This window comes from Salminus brasiliensis, chromosome 6 (genome assembly GCF_030463535.1).
Source record: "Salminus brasiliensis chromosome 6, fSalBra1.hap2, whole genome shotgun sequence".
NCBI classification, from domain to species: Eukaryota; Metazoa; Chordata; class Actinopteri; order Characiformes; family Bryconidae; genus Salminus; species Salminus brasiliensis.
The window spans coordinates 39,362,750-39,385,035 of record NC_132883.1 but is presented as its reverse complement, the minus strand read 5'-3'; the positions used below and the strand labels follow the sequence as shown (position 1 = coordinate 39,385,035).

Genomic DNA, 22,286 nt, shown 5'->3' with positions numbered 1-22,286 from the left:
TTTCCTTTGAAAGTTAATTTTTTTAAATTTCTTTTAGTGAAGTTGAACTGATCTTCACAATATGGACAAAAGTACTGGGACACATCTTTGTATAACTTTCATAGTTTTTTTAAATTAAGGGAAATTTAAAAAAGAAAGAAAAGGTCATGTTGATTTTGTTGGAGTAACTGTCTCTACTGTCCAGGGAAGGCTTTCTGCTAGATTTTGGAGGAGAATTGCTGTGAGGATTGGATTACATGTTGTGACAAGAGCAATAGTGAGGATGTTGGATGATCCTTAACTCATGGAGCATCATCTATCATTCCAGAGAACACAGTTCCACTGCTTCACAGCGCGATGCAGCATCATCTGCATGTGGTTTCCCCCCAGGGTACATTGAAGGCGTTATATTATAAATATAATATAAAAAATGTACAATTATGATGTTTCTATGCAGAGACCATTTGACCTACACTTAATTTTATATGTACACATAAATATAAAACCAATTAAATTTACCCTAAAATTACAAATTTGAAACCTTTACAGATCATTGTTGTGATTTTACATTAAATTTCAATTTGATTTAAATAATAGTGTAATTTAATAAAAAATTTAAATACTGTTAAATATATATATTAGTATATATTTTAAAAATGTTAATTAATTTGTAAATTGTAAATTATTTATTGTAATTATTAATGTAAATTAATTAATCTGCTTTAAAACATCATTTCCATGAAATTATTTATGATTTTTTTTTTTAAACACAGCATCTGTTGTATTTTCTCATGAAATGATGAATGGTGCATTAGGTGCAGTTTTAGAACATTCACATTGCCATTAGTCATTGTCATCTGTAATGGAAAAAACTGTGTTCAGTTCATCTGGTGCACAGACAACAGTGGTACACGGTAAAGAATTAATCACACTTCAAGGTAAAACTTACTATTTTTGGCTTCACTACTTTCTGCAGTGTCATTCTTCTGATGTAATTTACAAAAAATGATATGAGAAATACATCATAGCACATTTCTCAAAACCGCTTCCCTAAATACCAAAGTCCGGTATTTTACCCCAGCTGTATTTGGGCTTGGACTCATCTGACAAACTTTCAGGTTGCTGATATTGTGTGGAATATTAATTTATATTCATTTTCCAGATTTTTCCCAATTTTCTCCCTAATTCAGACATCCCCAATCGCCTCCAGTCATGGGACCACTAACTCGCAAGAGCAGCGTCATTGGGCAGCTCGATACGCTTGGAGGAGAACACTAACTGACAGTTCTGCTGAATCAGCTAACGGACACCTGCCCTGGCCGGGACTGTGCTGAGTAATGGGGGCTGCTCCGCTCTGTGGGCTATTTATAAATCAGGTAGCTGAGATCCCAGGAGTTTGCATGGGGAGTGAAATCTGATGCTAGAATTTCCTAGAAGAAAAACACAAAAGGAGAAAGTACGATTGTTGCCATCTTACAAAACATTACATTTAAGATCCAAGAAAAATAAAAGTGAGCACTTTTGTACTTTAACTCAAGTAAGAAAATAAAAATAGCAACCTTCTACGAGTCCTTTCACTCGACTACAGAATTTGGTGTTTAAACCAGGTAGCAAAGTAACATTTAAACAACGTTGATGGTTGATTTTATATCATTTTCTTTGCTTTTTTGGTTGACGACCTAAAAGCAACTATGTATCAACATTGCTGCAGGTTAAATTCCTGAACACTGTATCAATTGTATCAAATATTGGTGCTAATGAGAAGCCTAAAGTTTCGTAAATCCCAAACACTTGTTTCTTTATAAAGAAGAAAATCCAACAGAACCAAAGCAGAGATGGAAAACGGGCCAATTTCCAAAACCCAAACCGTTCTGCAACACTGTTGAATTTACACACTCAGAACCCCATACAGGAACGTTCAGCTATGTTTTTAAAAGGTTCCAGGAAGGTTAGCCTGTAACGTTACAAAAATAATGTTCCGGGAACGTCCTGAGAATGTTTCTTACACGACATTCCCAATTAAATAAAAGCATTATGGAAACATCTGAAGTAACATTCCCAATACTAAAGATACATTTAAAATATTCAACACTGATGAATCATTTCTAATGAATGTGTCAGAAAATGTTTTCCAAAGTTCTGAATTTGAGCATTTACTCAAACATAGAATTTTTTTTTCTTAATTTACACTGAAAATAAAAAAGGTTAAACGGTGAACTTGCATTGCGTCTTGAATTATGCCTATAAAACGCATAAACTCCATATTTAATTAAAAAAATCCACAAATAAACATAAAAAAATATATAATAATGGAAACATCCAGAAAACGTGGCAAACTGAACGTTCTAGGCAGCTAAATTCAGTATGGGAGAGTATCAGAATATTAGTCTTTAAAGTCTTTAAATATTGATATAGTATTTTTACCATATCGCCCAGCTCAACTCAGCAATTTCTTCTTAATAGGCATGGTTGTTAAATAAGGCCCAGGGTTCTTGTTACAGTGCTAAAAACAAGGCTCTGCTATGCTGCTCCTGTTTCCTGTGCTGGTCAGTGCGTTTCTTCCTGAGGTAAAATAACAGGGTGGTAAATAATCTCGTAAAAGTCGCATACGTTCTATGTATAAGTCACATTTCTTGTGATAAATATCGTGTATTGTGAAAAAAAGTCTTTAAATATTAATATAGTATTTTTACCATATCGCCCAGCCCTACTCTGCTCTTAGAGTGATGGATCTTATTGTCCTTGTAAAATTGAAAACAATGTTGATTTGTGAAAACTCTTTCTTTAATTTTAACTTTAACTTTAATTTCTTAATAATGGTTGTTAAATAAGGTCCTGGGTTCTTGTTACAGTGCTAAAAATAAGGCTATGCTATGTTTTTATAGTATTAAATAGGATTATATAAGTAGTAAGTACTTAATAAATATGTAACTTCGGTTACTAGTCCATTTACCACCCTGTTACTTTTCCTCAGAATGAAACATGCTGATTTCCCTTTTATGCAGGAACAATAATGAGCTCGGCTCTGATTGGCTGGTTGATGGCACAGTGAGGACTCACAGGAGCCATGTAGCGTAGCATAGCTTAGTTTTTAACCCTGTAATTATTTAGTGTGGTAATTCCAGAGTTGTACTGGACAGTGTTGCTGTCCTCTCTGTGTCCTCTCAGAGCCTAAGCGAGCTGAAGAGATTGTAGCTGGGTTAGCTTTTAGCATAGCTGAGATAGTCCAGATTGTTTCTGAGGGGTTGGACGTTGTAGTTTATATAAATCTGTCGCAACTGATGTATGTATTGTGATAAATATTGTGTATCATGAAAAAAAGTCTTTAAATATTGATATAGTATTTTTACCATATCGCCCAGCCCTATTCAGTAATTTCTTCTTAATAATGGTTGTTAAATAAGGTCCTGGGTTCTTGTTACAGTGCTAAAAACAAGGCTATGCTATGTTTTATAGTATTAAATAGGATTGTAATACGTATGTGACTTTTTTCGGTGCGAAAAAAGCCCATGTCTGTTTACTAGTCCATTTACCACCCTGTTACTTTTCCTCAGAATGAAACATGCTGATTTCCCTTTTATGCAGGAAAAATAATGAGCTCTGCTCTGATTGGCTGGTTGATGGCACAGTGAGGACTCACAGGAGCCATGTAGTGTAGCATTGCATAGCTTTGTTTTTAACCCTGTAATTATTTAGTGTGGTAATTCCAGAGTTGTACTGGACAGTGTTGCTGTCCTCTCTGTGTCCTCTCAGAGCCTAATAAGCCAGGGTTCTTGTTACCGTGCTAAAAACAAGGCTCTGCTGTGCTGCTCCTGTTTCCTGAGGTAAAATAACAGGGTGGTAAATATCTACCCTCACATTTTAATGGTGAATGATGACACTCGATGTATCGCTCCACCCTGAGCGCTGTTTGCTGTGGGGGAAAGGGAGGGATGGAGGGAGGGGCGGCGCAGGGAGGGGACAGAGAGGAGAAGAGGGAGGGAAATGTGGAGGGGAGGGAATCGCTCTCCACGCCATGCATCGCCACAGCTCCTCTTTCTCCTCCTGGCGACGAACGCTTCGCCGTAGTCTCGTCCCGGCGATGGAGCCATGAAAATGAAGATGCTTCGCCTCCGGAGCCCCAGCGTCTCCTCGCTCGACCCCGAGCTCCTCTGCACCGTGCGCCTGCTGGACGACTCCGAGGTCTCCTGCAGCATCCAGGTAGGCAGGGGCGACCTTGCTCCAGCGCCATGCTCTCTTCATCATCGCGCCTAATGACACGAGCGTAGCGGCCAATCTGCTCAGCGCACGGTTCTCTGCTCCTACAGCACCGCGCACACACGCAGCATCTCGACCTTCTGTCTGTCGTTTACTGATGCGAAAGCACACACACACACACACACAGGTCAGGAAACCACTCACTGTCCGATCACTTTCGGTTTGGGAAATTGACAGGAGGGTCATACGCACACGTGCGTATTTGGAGAAGGAATGACGCTCAATGCAGTGCGTATTCAGGAGAAAGGGGGCTTAATGTGGGGGGTCTGATTCAGGGTTCGTCATATTTACACCCGGGGAGGATTTACACACAGCAGAACTGCCTACACAGAGATTACAGCCAGGCTGTGAGGAAGTGCATGGCACGGGCATGGGGAAACTGCATGTAAACTACATGGGTATGTTTCATCAGTGGGCTGTGTTTGTTAAAGAAGCCCCCTGGCCCAGCATGGCTTTAACAGTATGGGATGCTGCACCTGCCTCATCCCCATCAGCTCTCTAAAGCATGACTTTAGGAGGGTCTGATCTCAGCAGCCCAGCAGTCTGTTGACGCCAAGAGACGGAGGACCTCACTTCATTGCATTACTTTGTGGTCCGATTTCGACCGCAGAGCTCCTGGTCGTCCAGGCGTTCATCTCACACTCTAGCTGCTGCCACTGATGGAGTATTCTGTTTCACGGGTTTCACGGTTAAAATAGTCTGAAGTAGTCTGCTACTGCGTCCTACAGTGTCTGATTCCCGTCTGATTCCAGGACGGACATGGTGGAGTCCTCCTGTGAGGCATATCCATCACGCTAGCATTCCTTTCTGGTTCTGCCTCATCATCAGCCCTTGAGGCTTCACGTGTTCCTGTTAGAATGAATAAAGAGACTCATAGAAAGGTTTCTGGGAAGTGCATTTGACAGCAGAGTCTTGGGGAGACGTCATTTTCCGTCAATTCGACGGACTAAAAGCGACACATTAGGGTCAGACCAGAAAAAGTAAACCAACAAAATAAGACATAATTGAGGACAATGCAACAGATCTTGATTTTTGGCCAAAATAGTCAAGAATAGAACAACAACAAACAAGTATTAAATAGGATTAATTATAAGATTATTAAACTAATAATAAGACTTTGTTGAGGTTTATTCTGTATTTCCAATTATTACTTGATGTATAATTAGTAAGTAATTAATAAATATGTGACTTCGGTCGGTGCGAAAAAAGCCCATGTCCGTTTACTAGTCTATTTACCACCCTGTTACTTTTCCTTAGAATGAAACATGCTGATTTCCCTTTTATGCAGGAAAAATAATGAGCTCTGCTCTGATTGGCTGGTTGATGGCACAGTGAGGACTCACAGGAGCCATGTAGTGTAGCATTGCATAGCTTTGTTTTTAACCCTGTAATTATTTAGTGTGGTAATTCCAGAGTTGTACTGGACAGTGTTGCTGTCCTCTCTGTGTCCTCTCAGAGCCTAAGCGAGCTGAAGAGATTGTAGCTGGGTTAGTTTCTAGCATAGCACCTCCTCCTTTCTCATGTGTCACGTCCCCTTCTGCTGTGTGTTTAGCTGCAGTTTGGTTTAGCTGAGATAGTCCAGATTGTTTCTGAGGGGTTGGACGTTAGGGAGACGAGATGGTTAAAGCTAACCTAACCTAGCATGAATACGCACTCGCTTTCCTGGCTGTTTCACGAGCTGAGTTTGAGCTCCCCCCCCCAAGGGCACTGGCACAGTGTGGAGTTTTTGGAATTAGCCGGTTTTACAGCTCTGTTTTGATCATGCCGAATTTTGAGGTGTACAGTATATCGGCCCCATGTACCAAACCTTCATTATTTAACTATGCAGAGATAGTAGTAGTAGAAGTAGTTTTCTATTCCAGGCCACCCTTCATTTTTTATCTTGGGAAAGTGTTTTGTCTGCTTGTGAGGAGACTTTTAGGAGTTTTCACACCTGGAAGTCCGGACCCGAGGCCCGAACCAAGGTTCGTCTTACATAGTACACATGGTTCAGTTAGTTTTGGTTTCACGCTGCGTTTCTGGAAGCGCATTAAATAACTTGAGCATGATAAAGAGCCTGATATGCCTGCGTCCTGCAGTCCTCACCTACGTGGGCTGAATCTTCCTTGATACTGATTGCTTTGTAGAAGGACGTGCATCTGACGTTGCCGTGTTGTCAGTTCGGCAGGTCGACTGTCCCGGATGATATGAATGAATAACCTGCAGCACTAAGTTTAGGCACAGTCCTTCAAACTAGTTCAAATTTGCTGAATGAACGTGCTTTTGTCCTGAAGCAGGTATATCGTAGCCTACAGATAAGGAGGAAACTACGGCAAGCAATTCGGTGAGTCTTGGCAACCCTGATGAATTTTTTCACACTGCAGACAAACCGGACCATGGTTCAGTTGATTTGGACTGAGACCATCTCTCTTTTTTTATTGTTCTTCATCTTTTACTTCTTCTACTTTCCCCCTCCCACTTCATGTTCTTCCTCCATCTTCATCTTCTTCTTCCTCTTCTTCTCCTCCTCTTTCTCTACATCTTCCTCTTTTTCTCCTCCTCTTTCTCTACGTCTTTCTCTTCTTCTCCTCCTCTTTCTCAACATCTTTCTCTTCTTCTCCTCCTCTTTTTCTACATCTTCCTCTTCTTCTCCTCCTCTTTCTCTACGGCTTTCTCTTCTTCTCATCCTCTTTCTCCTCTTATTCCTCTTCTTCTGCTCCTCTTTCTCCTCTTATTCCTCTTCTTCTGCTCCTCTTTCTCCTCTTATTCCTCTCCTTCTACTCCTCTTTCTCCTCTTATTCCTCTTCTTCTGCTCCTCTTTCTCCTCTTATTCCTCTCCTTCTACTCCTCTTTCTCCTCTTATTCCTCTTCTTCTGCTCCTATTTCTCCTCTTATTCCTCTTCTTCTGCTCCTCTTTCTCCTCTTATTCCTCTCCTTCTCCTCCTCTTTCTCCTCTTATTCCTCTCCTTCTGCTCCTCTTTCTCCTCTTATTCCTCTTCTTCTCCTCCTCTTTCTCCTCTTATTCCTCTTCTTCTGCTCCTCTTTCTCTACATCTTCCTCTCCTTCTGCTCCTCTTTCTCCTCTTATTCCTCTTTTTCTGCTCCTCTTTCTCTACGTCTTCCTCTTCTTCTCCTCATCTTTCTCTACGTCTTCCTCTTCTTCTGCTCCTCTTTCTCCTCTTATTCCTCTTCTTCTGCTCCTCTTTCTCTACGTCTTCCTCTTCTTCTGCTCCTCTTTCTCCTCTTATTCCTCTTCTTCTGCTCCTCTTTCTCTACGTCTTCCTCTTCTTCTGCTCCTCTTTCTCCTCTTATTCCTCTTCTTCTCTTCTTTTGCTCCTCTTTCTCCTCTTATTCCTCTTGTTCTGCTCCTCTTTCTCCTCTTATTCCTCTTCTTCTGCTCCTCTTTCTCTTCGTTTTTCTCTTCTTCTCCTCTTTCTCCTCTTATTCCTCTTCTTCTGCTCCTCTTTCTCTACGTCTTCCTCTTCTTCTGCTCCTCTTTCTCTACATCTTCCTCTTCTTCTCCTCCTCTTTCTCCTCTTATTCCTCTTCTTCTGCTCCTCTTTCTCTACATCTTCGTCTTTTTCTCCTCCTCTTTCTCTACGTCTTCCTCTTCTTCTCCTCCTCTTTCTCCTCTTATTCCTCTTCTTCTCCTCCTCTTTCTCTTCTTCTTCCTCTCCTTTATCTCTTCTTCTCACCTCTCTCTCCTCTCCTCTCCTTCCTCCTCTTTCACTTCTTCTTCCTCTTCCTCTTCTTGACTTTATCAGTCCTTTCATCAGTTTTTATCAATCCTATACCCTATATTGTGTTTGCCCATTTTGCCGTTAAAAAAAGGAGCCGTTTTGTTTTGGTCTTATGAATTTTTCAGACCATCAGAAGGCCATAATGGCTTCTTGTTCTGTGATGGATTTCTGCTGAATATTTCATGACTATCCATGCAGGCCATGCTTTCTCCTCCATTAATTGCACTTTCGCGTGGTCGGACCGTCCCTCTCTCACACTTTATCATGTAGAAGACAGGGACTGAAGTGTATTTTTTGCTGGTTGAAACTGGGCAGCGGATGTTAGTGCTGCCATTTAGGGAATGAATGGGGTAAAAGGCCAAGGAGAAAGAAAGAGCTCAGTTTGGTTAGAGGACTTATTCATCATATAGCATATGTCCAAATGTTTGTGGACACCCTTACAAATGAATGTGTTCAGCTTTACTGTACTTTAAGTTTCACTTATCGCTGACACAGATCTGCACCACCTACTGGCTCCATTCCTAATGCAAGGCATGGACTAGAGGGGTATAAAGCCCCTCAGTATTGAGGTCCGGAGCAGTGGAACTGTGTTCTCGGGAATAATGGTGCCTCATCCAATACCTTTGGGATGAGTTGTGGAGTTGGGAATGAGGTGGGGTGGTGTTCATCCAACATCCTGTACTCACTAAAGTTCTTGTCGCTGAATGCAATCAAATCTTCACAGCAATGCTTGAAAATCTAATAGCCTTCCCTGTACAGTAAAGACAGGATAGCAGAATACACTCTTTTTTAATAGTCTTGATTAAAGAAGAAACAGTGAATGAGCAGGTGTCCCAATACCTGAGTGAGATATTAGTAAAAATGATTAATATCAAATTATGCCATGCCCTTTATTTCCGCTGTCAGTAATAGTGCCTGCTACGGGTTAAATGTCAGTGTGTGTTTGTATGTGGCATTGCGTCCCGCAGTGCCGAGCCTGAGAGCCTGCATGCACATACAGTGGCTTAAGCCACACACTTTACCACGCTCTGTCCGTCATGCAGAAGATTGAAATTATCTAGCCAAAGCGAGAAGGCTAGCATGTCTCCCCTGTGTTCTTTTCAGTAAATCAGAATATTCTGCCTCAGAGAATGTCATGGAGCAGCTCTTCACTGTAACCCCTGCCAAAGTGTGAGAGCTTGGGGGACCTTTAGCTTACATAAGATGATAAAAGGCAAAATACCTGGAAGGCAATTAAACAAACACTTATGTAAGAGGTGTATGTGGACCTATTCTCCTGTGGCCAACCAGAGGACATTTCCTGGAGAGCCTCTTAAGACTCCTCTGTAGGCCTGTAGGCCTGTGAGGTACTGGTTTAATGTTCATGTGTGGGCAAAAAAGTGTCTGAGAGGAACTTAACACCCTTAAAAAATAAGTTACACCCTTAAAAATAAAGGTGCTTATGGTTCTTTGACCAGTGCTATAGAAGAACCACTTTTGGTTCCATAAGGAACCATGTTTGTTAGTGATGTGTGAGTATGAAGAACCTCTACATTGGTACAGACATTATGTTCAAAGAGCCATTTGAAGCACCCTAATGAGTCTGTTGATGAATTTGCATGTCTTGACAGTGTAGCCAAGGTTTAGCCGTCTCAAATATCCTAGGGAGGGGGTGTCTTTAACATGACTCAATAGTATTTACGTTGAGGCCCAAGCAGTCACCACCAGGCCCATTCAGCTGGCCGACAATTCCATCCGATATTGACAACTCATGGTTTTATTTTATTGGCAGTGGCATTGCAGATATTCAGATAACAGTTGTGCCACTAGGGAGCTCAATATAAAAATTCCCACTTTAAAGCTCTATTTGGACAGGATTAGTTTTTCTTGTGGAGGTGGGTTAATGTAATTATTACCAGAGATTTTAGTCCCGTCCGAATCCGCCACGTCAGCCGTTTTTACAGACTGCGCGCTGCATGACTTTTACCTTCAGTAAAACGAGCCATTAAAATAACCTCAGTTTATATTAATCCCATGCAAGTCCAGAAGTGGAGACATATTCTATCATATCCTGTGGAAAAGAAGTGAAAACACACAGAATCCGATCACAGTGCCTCTTGGGAGTGGCTTTTTTTTCAAGAACATGTTAAAGGTTTAAACACCCCTCTCTTTACCGCTTTCAAGGTTCTTCACCTTCACACAATGTGGTCCTCTGCTGGCGTAGGCCATCGGCCTGAAGGTAGGACGTGTTGTGCATCTGGATAAGCTGTTCTGTTCACCACAGTTGCGGCGCAGAGTTATGGCGAGTTATGGAGTCTGTCTGTCAGCTCCATGGCCAGTCTGGCCATTCTCTGTTGACCTCTATCATCAACAAGGAGTTTCCGTCTGCAGAACTGCAGAACTGCAGCTCGCTGGATGTTTTTTCTTAGTTGCACCATTCTGAGTAACTCTAGAGACTGTTGTGATGAGAATCCCAGGAGATCAGCAGTTCTAGGACCACCAACAATCATGCGACGCTCGAAATCACTGAGATCCAATTTTTCCTGCATTCTGATGGTTGATGTGAACATTACCTGAAGCTGCTGATCCGTATCTTCATGATTGTAATGCACTGCACTGCTGCTGCATGATTGGCTGAGGAGATCATTGTATGAATGCGTAGGCGCACAGCTCTTATTAATACACTGCTCATCTTCTTAGTAATTAGTAATTGTTTAATTTCCAAATGCGTTGTGCTGGACAACAGCCAGAACATCCAAACCTGCCCCACTGACCACTGTCACACTGGCTTGTGCTTCTTCTGCTATGTCGCATTTCATTGGTGTATGTGTGACTCGACATGGTCTAGATTCAAGTTTCTTAACTCCTCGTAATAAGAGACAGTGGCGCTCTAGTGGTGACTATAAATCATTCAGAGTTTTTCGATCCCGATTTCAAAGGCCTGCCATGAGAAACACACTCCTCACCACTCTCGTATCTAACAGTGGGCTCTGTGCTTTTCCTCTAGTCCAGCTTTGACTGAAGCCTCTCCCAGTCTTTTTGCCTGCTTCCGACATGACAGCTAACATGGCGCTAACATCATAATTCAGCTCTCCACAGGAAGCCAGCTCTGAGCAAGGTCGATATGAGAACAACAGGACTGTTGGACTACTGTGGTTCATTCAGCTCTGTTTCTTTGGGCAAGAGATAACAAAAGCAGGCCTGCAAGCACTCGACTGCACTAAAGCAAGGCAGTGAGTGTAAACATACACACCCATTATATGACCGTTATCTGATTTCTGTCAGATGAAGTTGTGTCAGAACCATGCTCTGATTTCTTGTGTCAGATTAAAATAATAATGATAATGATAATAAAACATATTATATATAGAACATGTATATGTACAGGGCTGTACAGAGAGAACTAGAGGAAGAGTGATTAATCCTACACTGCTCTGCACTGCTCTGCCCGGGGACAGTCAGGGTCTTGTACATAAGGAGATACATACTAATGTCTATAAAGGGTAAACTGTGTGCCTTTAAAACTCTCCAACATGCTTTTAAAAAAGAAAGGAAAGGTTCTTTTCCAGTTACTGCATTTCTCACCACATCTGTCACATCTGTCACATCTTTCCTTTTTCTTTCTTTCTCTCCCTTCATTCATTCATTCTTTTTTTCTTCTTTTGCTTTCTTTATTTCCCTTCCTTCAATTAATTTTTTCTGTTCCTTACTTTTCTTTCTTTTCTGTTTGTTCTTTTTGTACTTCCATTGCTTTTCTCTAATATATTTTCTTTCTTTTTCTCTTGATTTCCCTTTCTTTCTTTCTTTTTTCTTTTAAATTTTTCTTTCTTTCTTTATTTATTCTTTTAAAATTTTCTTTCTTTCTTTCTTTCTTTCTTTCTTTTTAAATTTTCTTTCTTTCTTACTTTCATTCTTTCTTTTTTCTTTTTCATTTTTCTTTTCTTTCTTTCTTTCTTTCTTTCTTTTTTCTTTTTCATTTTTCTTTCTTTTCTTTTGTTCTTTCTTTCATTCTTTCTTTTCTCTTGTTCTTTCTTTCTTGTTTCTTTCTTCTTTATTTCCTTATTTTTCCATCTTTCTTTTTTCTTTCTTTCTTTTTTCTTTTTTCTTTTTAATTTTTCTTTCTTTTCTTTCTTTTTTTCTTTCTTTCTTTTTTTATTTATTTTTTCTTTCTTTCTTTCTTTTTTTAAATTTTTCTTTCTTTTCTTTATTTCATCTTTCTTTCTTTTTTTCTTTCCTTTTCTCCTTTTTGCTCTTTTTGCCTTTTTTCATTTCATCTTGAATTCTTTCTTTTTCTTTCTTTTTTCTTTTTCTTTCTTTCCTTACCGTTCAACATTTGTTTCTTTCTACTAGTGCTAACTTTATTTACAGAACACAATTCTGCCACAATTACAAGTTCAGTATTCTAGCGAAATTAAGAAATCATGCTCTGTGTGTAAAAACATGTATATGTATATTGTGTAATTTACGATTTCCGTTGCATGTCTACTTTAAACCTGATTTGATTTCTCTACATCTGTGCACAGAACCAGAGAAGTGCATGCAAACGTGTCAAACTAAATCATGGTGGAAAAATCTGATAGAAATGAATGTGTTTAATGTGTGTTAATATGGTTGAACTCCTTTGCGCTTGCTTGCCCAGGTCTACATGGCTGTGTGTTGAAAGATAGCCACGGCTAGCGCTTCGCGGTCATACCCAGGGGCTTCTCAGTGTCGGAGAGACAGACAGCTCTTGCATTATTAAGACAGATCATGGTCTCCTGTGTCGCTGCTACACCCATCGTGTGCTAGCGATGCTGCTGCCTGCGATCACTGCTTCTGCTGAAAGGAGGAGTGCTATAATGGTTAACAACAAATGAAGGCTAATTGGCAATGAGCAAGTTTACTTTCAGATTCAGAAAAGCAGCTGCTTCTGCTTTAGGAAAGAGTCTAAGCAGCTATCTCCAGTTTCAGACGCTCATAAGATCACATGACCTGCATTTAATGTGTTCACCATTTGTACACTAGTACTACGACCTCGCTTGTTAGCTAGCTAGCAAGTGCAAACTAGCATTATAAGGCCTTAATAGTAATTGTAGTGCAGAACGGCAGGAAAAACACCACGCAATGGCGAATAGTGAATGGTTGAGGGTTTACAGCCACGGTCAATTCAAAGTCAATCCAAGAAAAAATAAAAACGCTGGCAAAGATGTATATCTTGCTGTTCATGGGCGGGTAAATAATATAAATCACTGTCTTCAGAGGTCAGTATATGTCATATACCTATGTGATCACACTGCACTCGCAGTCATTGAGCAGGAGAATTCTAGCCTAACATCTGCCATTTAATATTCGTTGTTATTCGTTGGGTTCTGCAGTATTTTGTTGCGCAACATTTGCCTCCTCGCCCTGCTAACAGAAACAGCTAAAACTAGCATATGGTAGGCTTGTCAACCAGCACTACACCAACCCCAGATCAGTATTACCCAGCCTACGCCAACATGGAATTCACAGACTACACGTTTACGCAAAGGGCTGGGCGATATGGTAAAAATGTTATATCACAATATTTAAAAACGTATTCACGATACACAATATTATTGACTTTATTTATGTCAAGCAGACCAAATTCACTAGGAGCTGCAGATTGAAGATTTCCAGGAATCTTCTGTTCAAGTACAGGGATATTTATTTCCACCCCATCCAATTAAACAGGACTAATTAGGCTCTCTGTAATAAAACATGCAGTTTTAAGCGTTGACTCACTTAAGTCCTTAAACTTGAAAATCGTGCTCTGCTGCACCACTGTAGCAAATAGGCCTATGTATTAGGGGCTGGACCATATGGTAAAAATACTATATTATGATATACTATATTATGACATGATCACTCTTCACCTACAGTGATTTTTATTCTAACATCTGCTGCACTTCATCTAATTACACAGTCTAAGTACACAGTTGGTTATGAAACGTGCACTTGATCAGTGTTCTCGAAGTACTAATAATATCCTCGATATCATGATAACAAAATGTATCACAATACCATAAAATATCTTCATATACCCAGCCCTAACTACACGAATGAATACACCATTAAAAGTCCATTCAATAGTGTAGTATGTAAGATATGCTACATTTAGGGCTGGGTGATATGGTAAAAATACTATATCACGATATTTAAAAACATATTTAAGGTTCACAATATTCATCGCAATACTAAATCATGGACTAAATACATCGGTAGCTCTCCCGTACTGAATAGAGTCTTCTGTTTTTTTTTGCAGTTGATCAGTGTGATTAGCGTTCTTAAAGCAATTATAATATCCTCAAGCATACTGTCTCACGATATCACAATTTATTACAATACTATAAAATATCATTGTGTAACCCAGCCCTAACTACACTAATGAATACAATCTTAGAAGTCCATTCAATAGTGTAGTATGTAAGATATGCTACATTTAGGGTTGGGTGATGTGATAAAAAATATTATATCACAATATTTAATCGTTATATAGTAATTTAATCGTTTAATATATTAAATACATCTGTATTTAATATCACAATATTATCACAATTCTATAAAATATCATTGTATCGCCCAGCCCTACTCTGCATGCTCACATCTGATGTGGTAATGGTTACGTTCTTTCATTTAGACTGAAGGGGGCCTTCCACCATGTTTTCCACCATGTTGGCAGGTAATTCCCAGTATGTAAGAAAACGCATTTCCTAAATTCCCAGAGTTCAGATTCACGCTGACTGATAGGGGAAGGGTTCTGTTGCCTGTTCAGAGCCGGGATAATTGATTATTGCGCTAATTTTCCAGCTACATCTGAACTCTTTAGTCAGCGTTGTGTCAGCACGCACCAGTCCAACCTTTTTTTGCTATTTCTGAAGAAACAGATTTCCCATCAGAGCGGAATCATTGACTAAACGCTTCTATTTTTGCCGTTCGCCGAGCCCAAATCACCTCATCTGCAGAAACATAACCCCCGCCGGTTCTCTCCTTCTCTCAGCAAGCGTCCTGAGAGCCGACGTATCTGAGGTGGTGGTGGAGGAGGAGGAGGAGGAGGAGAAGGTGGTGGGGTGGTATTATGTTGTGTTAGAGGCATTCTTTCATTAGACTATTTATAGAAACCATGCTATTCTTATCCTCCACTGTGTCCTTTGATGATTTTCTGCTAAGATGACTGAAGGGAGGAAGAAAGGGATCAAGAGATGTGGAGGGGAGGGAGAGAGAGAGAGGGGGAGAGAGAGAGAAAGAGGAGGAGAGGGAGAAAGATGAAGAAAGAGAAAGAGAGAGAGGAGGAGGAGGAGGGACGAGTGATGTTGGGGGTTGTGTGGAATGATTCGTCACCGATGTGCTGTGCATACTGACTAGGGTGCAGATTACAGGCTGGAGGATGCTGCTGTTTTGGGCACCTTGTGTACTTTCAGCGCTGGCGGACGGCTCGCAGGGTAGTGCAGTGCTTACGCTGTTGTGCGTGCTCAGTAAGAGTGTACATCTCTGACCTCTCTGACCCCAGCGATCTGATTTGGTAGTGTGTCTGAATACAGAGTGTTTCTTATTTTTTGGTTTATTTAATTTGCTAACTAGCACACTAGCACAACCTTGTTACCTTTGGGTTAATAAGTGTCCTTTATTTATGAATCAGCCATTATCTCTGATATATATAAAAATAATAATACAGTAATCTTCCCTGTTCCATTGGGAGCTACATTTAGACTATGGGTGTAAAGATTTGGCGGCTCAGTGATTTGATTCAGTTACAGTTCATTAGCAAACGATTCAGTGCACCAGTGAAATTCAGTGATTCGTTTATTCATTGCTACTTTAATTGCACCCATTGCTGACACAGATGTACAAAAGCACCCACACAAAGCTTTTCTAGTCCCTGTAGAGAAGTACTGCCAATAGAATAGGACTTTCTAGGGCAGTTAAACATGAACCTATTGGCCAGGCGTGGGCTAGATGGGTATAAAGCCCCCCCCCCCCCCCCCCCCAGCATTGAGCTGTGGAGCAGTGGAAGGGACTGTGTTCTCTGGAATGATGGGATAATGGTGGAGCTCCATCCAATACTTTTGGGATGAGTTATGGAGTTGGGAATGAGGTGGGGTAGTGATCATCCAACATCCTGACCTCACTGACGCTCTTGTCGCTGAATGTAATCAAATCCTCACAGCAATGCTTTTTCAAAATCGAGTAGAAAGCCTTCATCCCTGGACAGTAGAGACAGTTACTCCAACAAAAGCAGGATAAGCTCTTTTTTATATCCTTGATGTCGGATGAAAGAGCAGGCGTCCCGATACTTTTGTCCATATAGCATAGATCTGAACTGATGTGAAGTTGTTGTAGTAGGTGTTTGAAGAGATCTATTTTGTTTCTGATGGACAAGGCCCGAAGAAGCCACAGCGCTCAGCAGGCAAGTGGAGCCGGTTGATGAGTGAGGAGGTTCAGGAGGTGTTATAGAGACAGTCACAGCACTTAAACCCCATTGACAGCTTGTGGACCTGGGTTGGGGAATGTGTGGAGAGGAACAATCCAAGACATCCGTGGAAAGCAGGGAGGAATGTGGAAGTCGTTCACAGACCTCGGAATACTGATACACACTCTGGGCTGTTTGTTGTTGTTGTTTTTATTTATTTATTTATTTATTTAGACTTATTTTATTGCATATCGTACTGAATGCTACTACAGTCAATAATTCATAGATTATGAATCATTTATAGTTCTGAACCCATTACCGTAGAATTGCCACCTTCAGATCTATTTTTACACCCCTAGTGCTCACTTTTTTTTTTTTACTGAGATTTGCATATGTGTGTGGGTGTGTGTGTGTGTGTGTGTGTGTGCGCGAGTGCATATGTGTTTTTAGTCACTCTGATGTTTGTACATCAGCAGCCCGAGGCAGTTCAGTGACAGTGTGTGTGATGGATATTTTAAGAGACGACAGCATGCTCAGCCAGTGGGGACAACTGACCTGATGAACACTCAAACACACGCTGATTCACACACACACACACACACACAAACACAGAGAAATGTCTGTTAGCCATGCCGGCTTTTTTTTGCCCACAAGCTGTGGTCACAAGAATAACATTATTGCTCCTTGAGAAAAGAGGCGAGCACACAGGGGTGGGATATAGGCCACAGGGCTGCGCACCGTTAGTGAGGGCTGTGATTTCCTTACTCGCAGCTCATTAAGGACTTGATCTTGAGCTAAAAGGTGCAATCCGGTGTCACTTAATAAGATGTACAGTGTAAGCACTGTTCACTTATGCTTGTGGTTAAATATCGGAGCCTTATGCTAAACCGAAGCCCCACAAAACTGCAGTATTGCTCTGATTTCATTAAGCTTTAGTTAAAAAAACAAAAGGGCTAAAAGTTGTAAGGGAGGAAGAGAGATTGATGAATGGTGATGTAAATTAAAGAATGACTTTTGGGATGTAAACCCAAGTTAACATTAAAAGTGGACTGGAGGGAAAAAATCAAATGCAAAAAAGGGCCTTAGGATAGGGCCTTTTTAATGGACAGCTTGTGAATATATGGATGTTGTCCATCCGGAGAGCATACTCAGCTGACTCATCGTTACCTCACCCCCTGCTTAAGTGCTCCACAAGGGTCAGTGTGTCAGTACTCATGTGTTTACTCATTCGGTCATCTCTCACCTTCTGCTCTTCACCCACCCGTTTCTCATCCCGATACAGGTTTAGAGGGTGAGCAGCAATCATGACCTTTTTCTCTGGATAAACAAATAACTGAATAGAAAAATCCGGCCTCTTCTATTCTGTCCTGGACTCATATTCCATTATTCATGTCAGCAAATGGCCACAAGCAAGTGGCTTTTTCTCTCCTAAACGCAAGTTTTTAAAAAGAGAGGCCTTGAAAAATTGATCAGACGTTGAGTGTCGTGGCATTCAGTCTTCAGGCTGCGTCGCGGCTCCTGTAAGCGTATGCTGCTCTAGGCTGCTGTGATCAGGCTGGCTTTTTGTGCCCATATGCTGTTTTTCTTTTTTTTTTGAGGCCTTAATTAAGAAATCAGGCTTCCTTCTGTTCAAATCATGCTCTTATGTTTTTGGACGCCAAAGAAAAGCTGTCTGGATGTGCACCAAGCTGAAGACTTTCTGGAAAGATCGTCAAGGCGTGAGGCGAGATTGAAATGAACCTTGAGCTAGAGCCAGCTCAGTGCGAGCCAGGTGACTTCTTGTTCCTCACATTACTCCGGAACCATCGCTCCACTTCACTAGAGGGGGCTTACTTTAACACTACATTGTAAAAAAACAAAACATTTTGTATTACTTTGCATGAGCAAGCAAAAACATATCAGTCCGACCAGATTTCCCCTGATATTGTGCTGAACAAGATTCTCTGGGTCCTATCTTACACCCTTCGCAAGGCGCATCGCAATGCTCATTGCTATCTTACACCCCGCCTACAGTCTATTTTCACATCCTGTGGGAGACCAGGGCTCGATTCCTGGTCTGGGTGACTACACCAAGGAGTCCTTGGGCAAGACTCCTAACACTACATTGGCCTGCCTTTGTAACAAGAGTAACCTTGTAAGTTGCTCTGGAAAAGAGTGTCAGCTAAATGCTGTAAATGTAAATGTAAGAGACTTAGTATACGCCTTTTGTGTGTTTCGAGCCGCACTAGGCATGCTTTTGCCGTCGTTACACGCTGGCACACTGACACGCCCTAAATCAAGCTGTATGCGGTTGACGACTTACCTAAGATCACTAAAATAGGGCCCTCTGTTTTACCTGAATAAGCAATTTTGTGTAAGCTTTAACACATGACCTCTTCGGGCTTCTCAGTTTTGCACATCAGGGGCTTTGAACACTGCTCCCACGCGAAGTTCCTTAAGCTTTCCCATTGGCTCCTGGTATCATCTTTTTGTGTATTGGGCGTGTCTCTGCACCCCTTCCACTGTGTAGTCGTTCCCCACAGGCTACCACCTCTTAGGTATTTAGCTGTATTTAATGCAGTTATTGACTGCCTGGCCTCAGCTTTGAAGGCTGAATTGCTCAGTGTGACTTTGCTGGCCGAGTACAATTAATACTGAAAGTGACTAACACAAAACAAGCATTTGCTGAGCAGGAAATTTGTAGTTAGCTTAACATGAAGTTCTTAACAGTACTGTTTGAACAAGCAAATCTTGGCTAAGTTGGCTAGCTTCCTTTTTTTGCAGTGTACCATTACATCTACTAAGTGCTGATTGGTCATTGAGTGAATCAGTAAAGCGGTTCGCTATCACAGAGATCATTAATGTACATAAAACACTGTTAGACATTTTAGTAAAGGACAGCGTGCATGTGGCTACAAGAGCCCCATTTGTCACCCCACCTGACCCCCACCCCCCCACCCACATTTACATTTATGGCATTTACCTAACGCTCTTATCCAGAGCAACTTACAAGGCTACTCATATTACAGAGTTGGGCCAATGTAGTGTTAGGAGTTTGCCCAAGGACTCTTATTGGTGTAGCACAGCATAGTCACCCAGACCGGGAATTGAACCCCACACACACCCCTGCCCCCTGGATAAGCAAATCCATAGACTTTACACCTCGGTTTATGCTCATTTGTGCTTGTTTGCAGTAGCTAGGGCTAACATTTACTTCACCTTGAGTTCACATCTCTCTCCCTCTCTGCCCTGCATGCTCGATGGCTTGCTTGATTTCCATAATTACACAAACATGTGCACCCTATCTGTCTCATTCTGTCTTTTTCTCCCAGCTGTTGTCTTTTCTCACACCTGTATTCTCTGCTTGAGCGTGCTTTCTTTCCCACCCATGTTCCAACAAACCACGCCCCCCCAAACCAAGACTAGTAGTAGTGTCTCACGTCCAATGTCAGGATTAGCTAGTGTCCTGCTTCTTCCGCCTTGATTGGACAGTTGTTCCCACATCCTGTGCTTAGGAATGTGAAGCCTAACCAGTCTCAGTGCAGGAGGCAGGATTTGTCAGATGTGGCTGTGGAACGTGACTTCACAACTACATGACGTCTTACATCCTTTTTTTCAGTTTTTTTTTTAACCATAATGAAAAATCTGCTGTGCTGTCTGTTCTTTTTTTAAAAGAGGCCGAATGGGAAGGGGAGAGATCCTATTTAAGGGCTCTTTCCTCTAGCAGCTTTAATTATGCATTAAGAGAGGGACAGCTGGAGAACAAAAGGCCAAACCGTGTGTAAGCTGAGACTTGGAGAAAAGCGTCGTCTTACCGCAGTACTTTCGTTTCACTCGAGGCCACTTAGAATTATAAAGCACTTCGTCCTATTAAAGGCTTATGAGGGTTGATGCTGAAGTATGTTCATGGTTGTCAGATTGGTTTAGATAGCTTAGGTTTACCTCTGTTCCGAGATAAAAGACGGGTTCGTTGGGAAGTGGAACTGTAAGCCTTGAGTTCTTGGATCTGGCTTGAGGGTCTATAGCTCAAGTTTTTGATTAATTGGGCAAGAAAAATGTGGACGGGATGTGCTGAGTCAGTACCTAATAATACTTTGGCAAGTACTTTGACTAAAGTATTGGGACACCTACTGATTCATTATTTCTCATGAAAGTAAGAATATTAAAAAAACCTTTCTCTATCGTTTCTACTAAATTTTTGGAGCACTGCTGATTGCATTCAGCGACAGGAGTGTTAGAGAGGTCAGGACCCCACCACATCCCATAGGTTTTGGATGGAGCACTAACCATCATTTCATGAGAAATAATGATCATTTCAGAGAATGGGTTCCATTGCTCCACAGCTCAATGCTGGGGGGCTTTATACTCCTCATATAGCCCACACCTGGCATTAGGCATGGTGCCAATAGTTTCATATTTACCTACTCCAGAGAGTCTGGTCCCATTGGCATTGCTTCTCTACAGGGACTAGATAAGCTAGATGTGTGTGTGCATTTGCACATCTGTGTCAGCAATTGGTGCACTGTAAAGTAGCTGAAGGCATTCATTAGAAGGGGTGTCCACAAACATTTGCACATGTAGTGTATCACAGCTTGTAGATGCTTTTTGTCGCCAACTAAGAGTCTGGGGGGGATTTTCACCACCATTCGTCCTTACAAGAGGCCTATCCACAGATGTTGTCGATGATGTTTAGGTTAGGGGACTTTTGAGGTGGTCCCCAAGAGGATGTGGATTTCGACCTTTCTAGTAATCCTACAAGCAGTTCTCTCTGAAAGATTTATTGGTCCTTCAGACCTTAAATTGACCCCCACTCTTCCTGTTAACTGCTGTTACATATAAACACTGAGGAAATGGCTTTCTGAAAATGCTTTGCCATCTTCTGTAGCCTTCTGCTGCTTTGCGGGCATCAATTGTTTAAATATTTAGATGCTAGGCAGCTGCTTAAAGGAGATCATAGCTGATGATTGTTGGAACAAGGTTAGAAGGTTTTAGAGTATTTATAAAGCTTTAAAATTTGCATCAGCTGGTCTTATCTCATCATCCCAGCGATGATCATGAACAAGCCATATCTCTGCCAAGCTAATTATGGTCAAATTAGGAGTTATCTGAGAGCTCAAATCTCTTGGGTGCCCAAACTTTTGCATGGTGATCATCCTCCTTTTTTATGCTAAAATGGTGCTAAACCAAAATAATCTACTCTAAAACTGCTTAAAATGTCATTCTTAAACATTGTTAGGATTTGCACAGCATTACCTGCTCTAATACTGAGCTGTTCCTCATGATGGTATAAGAGAGAAGGTAAAGCGTATGGGAATGTTAAGGTATGTCCTCTATACTGGTCAACCTCCTTACATACTGTACCATCATCCATCATTTTCCTCCACCCAGGCCCATCACCACAGCACCCTCAGGTGTTTAACATTGACCAGTCCTCGTGATGTATCTGGAGCAAGGACAGATTAGACCGTTTGCATAGGAAAAAGGGTTGGGGAGGGGGAATTCGTTTGTCTTTCACACATGGTCAACTGAGCAGATAGGTCAAGTAAGACATGAGCAGAGCTAATACAAGGCTGCAAACCACTGCTGCTGGGTCCTGCTGGGAATCCCTTTGTCTAAATCGACAGAGTATCCATTGTATCTAGTGCCTGGACAGCTGTAAGGTAGTGTAAAAGTACCTGTTTTGCGCTAAATGGAATAATAATCCAGCATATTACCTACTCTAAATTGTGCCTAGGTTTGGAGTAAGATAGGATTAGCAAGATGAGATGAGATAAGCTAATTATTAATATGCTCTTTTCTGTAATAAGTTATAAAAACCCTTATAGTTTTAGCTTTTAAATGTAAATAGCTCAACTTACAGAGGCTGCTTATGGTTGTGTGTGTGAATGATGCAAGCCTTAGCTCATTTATGGGATCAATTTTGCAGTTCAGGGTTGAAGGTTAGTGCGTCAGCATCATTGAGATGAC

The 22,286-nt window shown here is 41.3% G+C and overlaps 1 protein-coding gene across 1 annotated transcript in view; it reads left to right on the top strand.

The window, feature by feature from the left end:
- The first annotated feature begins 3,964 nt into the window (after positions 1 to 3,964).
- Positions 3,965 to 22,286, top strand: part of frmd3 (FERM domain containing 3) — a 57,508-nt gene continuing 39,186 nt past the window's right edge. The window contains exon 1 of the mRNA XM_072681078.1: positions 3,965 to 4,179. Within this exon, the coding sequence (XP_072537179.1) occupies positions 4,069 to 4,179 (111 nt within the window). The 5' untranslated portion in view covers positions 3,965 to 4,068. The remainder of the gene's footprint in view (positions 4,180 to 22,286) is intronic.